Source organism: Aegilops tauschii, chromosome 4, assembly GCF_002575655.3.
Source record: "Aegilops tauschii subsp. strangulata cultivar AL8/78 chromosome 4, Aet v6.0, whole genome shotgun sequence".
Classification (NCBI taxonomy): Eukaryota; Viridiplantae; Streptophyta; class Magnoliopsida; order Poales; family Poaceae; genus Aegilops; species Aegilops tauschii.
The window spans coordinates 4,969,449-4,974,406 of NC_053038.3; the positions used below are offsets into that span (position 1 = coordinate 4,969,449).

At 62.0% G+C, this 4,958-nt stretch overlaps 1 protein-coding gene across 1 annotated transcript; it reads left to right on the top strand.

The window, feature by feature from the left end:
* The first annotated feature begins 891 nt into the window (after positions 1 to 891).
* On the top strand, positions 892 to 4,437 carry LOC109779486 (multiple C2 domain and transmembrane region protein 14). Its single transcript, XM_020338114.4, has one exon. It carries the CDS (start codon positions 1,111 to 1,113, stop codon positions 4,231 to 4,233), a length of 3,123 nt encoding a protein of 1,040 aa, XP_020193703.1. The 5' UTR covers positions 892 to 1,110; the 3' UTR covers positions 4,234 to 4,437.
* The last annotated feature ends 521 nt before the right edge of the window (positions 4,438 to 4,958 follow it).

A 4,958-nucleotide genomic window follows, 5' to 3' on the forward strand; every position in this document is an offset into this window, starting at 1 on the left:
CATTCAGTTATGGCTTTTGGCAGTGGCTAGCATAGGACCGTTTAATTGGCAATATTGACAAATTGCCTTTTCCATCAATAGTTACTGTACTATATTACTCACTCCATTCCAATGTATATTAGTAGTTCTTTTATTAAATGTCAAACATTTCTATGGTTGGCCAAGTAAACCTACCACCCCTCTAAAATGTCTCGAGTGTTCGCCTGGAAGGGCGAGCATTCCGTTGTGCAATTCCAACTTGAACTGGAAAATGATTTGCACTTGGGAAGAAACTTGATGGTCATGTCACCGTGGACATCGACCCGGTTTTGCAAAGCTCTTTATATGAAAAATGGACGTGGCTCTAGCGGAACAATCCTCGGTTGGGTGGCCACTATAGCGGTTAGCCAAAGTCAAGGGAGTGGTTACCGATCGAGATACACTGGTAGTACGTAAATATTAATTTACATTCTTTATGCATAAGAATATGATCGTTTTCATAATTTTGTTGTTGTTGTTGTCTTTGTCCAAATCTGACCTCTGTCTTTTGATTGTTCCATGAAGCAAGTCATGAAGACCCCTAGGCCATCGCCTTTTCACTAAAAAGACCCTAGGCTCACAAAGTCAATCACAACCACGTCCCTAGCAAAAAAATAATTCACAAACATATGAAATTCGTTGCAAACCGAGCGCGATGAAGAAAAAAAACGTGAAGCAGAGACACAAGCGCCACACGACTCCCACGGCCGGGGGTTTGGTCGCCGGCATTTCCGGCGGCGTCGCGTCACTACCGTTGCCGTTGAAACACCACCGGTCTCCCGTCCACGTGGCACCCACCCCCGTCCTACGTGTCCCCGGCCCCACCTCTCCCGGCCGTTGCCTCCTCCCTTTTAAACCCCCGGCGCCACCCCGCCTCTCTCCAGTCACTCACCGTCCGCTCCCCGCCGTCAACCTCCCTCCAACGGTCATATCCCCATCCCCATCACTCCCCATCGCTCTCACCACTCATCCCACAGATTTCTCCCAGATTCGATCGACCCCCGCAGCCTTTAATCAATCACCTTTCCGCGGCCAAGAAGCTTCCAGGATCGGATCCCGGCGAGGGGAAGCCAAGCTCTACTTGCTCCAGCCATGGTGGAGATGGAGGAGGGGGCGCGGCGGCGGGTGGTGGTGGAGGTGTGCAACGCGCGGAACCTGATGCCCAAGGACGGGCAGGGCACGGCGTGCGCCTACGCGGTCGTCGACTTCGACGGCCAGCGCCGCCGCACCGCCACGCGCCCGCGGGACCTCAACCCGCACTGGGGCGAGCGCCTCGAGTTCCCCGTCCACCACCCGGGCGCCATGGCCGACACGCTCGAGCTCAACGTCTACAACGACAAGAAGGCCGTCGCCGGGTCCGGCCGCCGCGGGGGCACCTTCCTCGGCAAGGTCAAGGTGGCCGCCGCCTCCTTCGCCAGGGCCGGGGACGAGGCGCTCGTCTACTACCCGCTCGAGAAGCGCAGCGTCTTCTCGCAGATCAAGGGCGAGATCGGCCTCAAGATTTGGTTCGTCGACGACCCGCCACCCGCCCCTGCTGCCCCTGCCCCCGCGCCCGAGGGGGAGAAGGCTCAGGCCGGTGATGCCGCCCCTGCGGACAAGAAGGACCCCGCCGAGGCTGCTGCTGCTGCTGCTCCTGCCGCTGCCGACGAGAAGAAGCCGGACGCAGCGGCGACCGCGGAAGAGAAGAAGGCAGAGGACGCCAAACCAGAGGAGAAGAAGCCTGAGGACGCGGGCAAGAAGAAGTCGCCTGAGAAGGGGAAGAAGAAGGACGGCGACAAGCCCAAAGACGGCGACAAGCCCAAGGAGGAGGGCAAGAAGGAGGTGGCTGTGCCGCCTTCTCCGTCCAAGGCCCCGCCGCCCTCGCCGTCCAAGATGCAGCTGGCCACGGCCGGGGTCGCCGGCGATCTCGAGATCCTCCCCCAGACCGCTGCCGAGCGGAGCATGGCCTCCTCGGGTGGCGGCAGCGCGTCCTACGACCTGGTGGACCGCGTGCCTTACCTGTTCGTCCGGCTTCTCAAGGCCAAGAAGAGTCAGGACGGCGGCGACAAGCAGCCGCTGTACGCGCAGCTCTGCATCGGCGCGCACGCCGTGCGGACCCGAGCCGCCACGGCCGCCGGCGAGTGGGACCAGGTCTTCGCGTTCCACAAGGCCAGCCTCACCGCCTCCTCGCTGGAGGTCACCGTGCACGAGGAAGCCAAGAAGCCGGAGAAGGAGGGCGAGCCCACCCCGCCGGACGCGCACCTCGGCTTCGTCTCCTTCGACCTGCAGGAAGTGCCCAAGCGGTCGCCGCCGGACAGCGCGCTCGCGCCGCAGTGGTACACCCTGGAGGGGCACGCGGAGGACGGCGCCCCGGCCTGCGACGTCATGCTCGCCGTGTGGGTCGGCACGCAGGTCGACGAGGCGTTCCAGGAAGCATGGCAGTCCGACTCCGGCGGCAACCTCGTCCACACCCGCTCCAAGGCGTATCTCTCCCCCAAGCTATGGTACCTCCGCCTCAGCGTCATCCAGGCGCAGGACCTGCGCCTGCCGTCGCCGCCGGACGCCAAGGCGAAGCAGTTCGGCCCCACCTTCCCGGAGCTGTACGTCAAGGCGCAGCTGGGCGCCCAGGTGTTCAAGACCGGCCGCATCGCGCTCGGCAGCGCCGCGGCCGGGGCGTCCAACCCGAGCTGGAACGAGGACCTGCTCTTCGTCGCCGCCGAGCCCTTCGACCCTTTCCTCACCGTCGCCGTGGAGGACGTCTTCTCCGGGCAGCCCGTCGGCCAGGCGCGCGTGCCTCTCTCCACGGTGCACCGCCGCTCCGACGACCGCGTCGAGCCGCCCTCGCGCTGGCTCAACCTCTGCGGCGACGAGGCCCGGCCCTACGCCGGCCGGGTGCACGTCCGCGTCTGCCTCGAGGGCGGCTACCACGTGCTGGACGAGGCGGCCAACGTGGCCAGCGACGTACGCGCCGCCTCCAAGCAGCTCTCCAAGCCGCCCGTGGGCATGCTGGAGGTGGGCGTCCGCGGCGCCTCCAACCTGGTGCCTATGAAGATCGCCAAGGACGGCGCCAGCGGCTCCACGGACGCCTACGTCGTGCTCAAGTACGGGCCCAAGTGGGCGCGCACCCGCACCATTCTCGACCAATTCAACCCGCGCTGGAACGAGCAGTACGCCTGGGACGTCTTCGACCCATGCACCGTGCTCTCCATCGCCGTCTTCGACAACGCCAGGTACACCGCCTCGCCCGGAAAGAAGGACGCCCGCATCGGCAAGCTCCGCATCCGGCTCTCCACGCTGGACACCAACCGAGTCTACTCCATCAACTACGCGCTCACAGCGGTGCACCCCGTCGGCGTGCGCAAGATGGGCGAGCTGGAGCTGGCCATCCGCTTCACCTGCCCGTCCTGGCTCACGCTGATGCAGGCGTACGGCAGCCCGCTGCTGCCGCGCATGCACTACGTCAAGCCGCTGGGCCCTGCGCAGCAGGACGTGCTGCGCCACACCGCCATGCGCATCGTGTCCGGCCGCCTCGCGCGCTCCGAGCCGCCGCTGGGGCCGGAGGTGGTGCAGTACATGCTGGACACGGACACGCACGCCTGGAGCATGCGCCGGAGCAAGGCCAACTGGTTCCGCGTCGTCGGCTGCCTCTCCCACCTCGCCACCGCCGTTAGGTGGGGTCATCGGGTGCGCACCTGGGAGCACTCGCCCACCACCGTCCTCGTCCACATGCTGCTCGTGGCCGTCGTGCTCTGCCCGGAGATGATCCTGCCCACCGTCTGCCTCTACCTCTTCCTCGTCCTCCTCTGGCGCTACCGCTGGCGCCCCCGCGAGCCGGCCGGCATGGACCCGCGCCTCTCCCACGTCGACAGCGTCAGCCCCGACGAGCTGGACGAGGAGTTCGACGGCCTCCCCTCCGCCCGCCCCGCCGACGTCGTCCGGGCGCGCTACGACCGGCTGCGCGCCGTGGCCGGGCGCGCGCAGACGCTGCTCGGCGACGTGGCGGCCCAGGGGGAGCGCGTGGAGGCGCTGCTGTCATGGCGCGACCCGCGCGCCACGGGGGTGTTCGCCGTCGCCTGCCTGCTGGCCGCGCTGGTGCTCTACGCCGTGCCGTTCAAGGCGCTGCTGCTGGGCATGGGCTTCTTCTACCTCCGCCACCCCAGGTTCCGCGGCGACATGCCCTCCGCCGGATTCAACTTCTTCCGCCGCCTCCCCTCGCTCTCCGACCGGGTGCTCTAGCCAGGATCGATCGATCGTTGTTTTTCTTTGAGCTTGCTTAGTGTTGCTGTACTGATCCACTGCTGCTGCTGCTGCTTAGTGGGATCATCGTTTAATTTGATCATTTGTTTGCACACAGAAAGAAAGCCTCTGAGGCCTACTTAGTGATGCTAATCTCAATAATAATAAAGATGGCTGCTGCCTAGTGTATTCTTTGATTCAGAATCAGAGTCTTGATGATCATGATCCTGAAAATAAGACTGCTTTATGTTGTAAAACAGTGAAGAGTCAACTGAACTTGAATACATTCTACAGCTTCCTGAAGAAAAGAAAGAAGATGTGTACATCTTCATGGCTTATCAATGCACACATTCTACTGCTTACTGAAGAAACAAGATGTACTGATCATCTTGCAGGCTCGCCACACTTACCTAATCGCACACCACTTACTTACTAAATTACTCCTTTGTTCAGCTCACCCTTTGCACTTGCACTTGCCGACTGATGTGTCACTGAGATCTATGCAGCATTGTTGACACTGAGCTGAGCATTGCATTGCATTGCACGCATGCTGATGGTTTAGCAGAGTCTTCACGTGCATGCCTTTTCCCGCCATGTGGGAGGCAGGATTCAGGATTTCGGACAAAAAACTAGAGAAATTCATTTGCTTGGGCTCATATACACGTAGTACGTACTGGGAGCACCTGCAGGGAAAATCATGGCTTGCGGCAGCCACAGCGGGACTG

What these genes read in the sequence shown, in the direction of transcription:
- LOC109779486 (XM_020338114.4), top strand. Translation starts at nt 1,111, where the DNA reads ATGGTGGAGATGGAGGAGGGGGCGCGGCGGCGGGTGGTGGTGGAGGTG.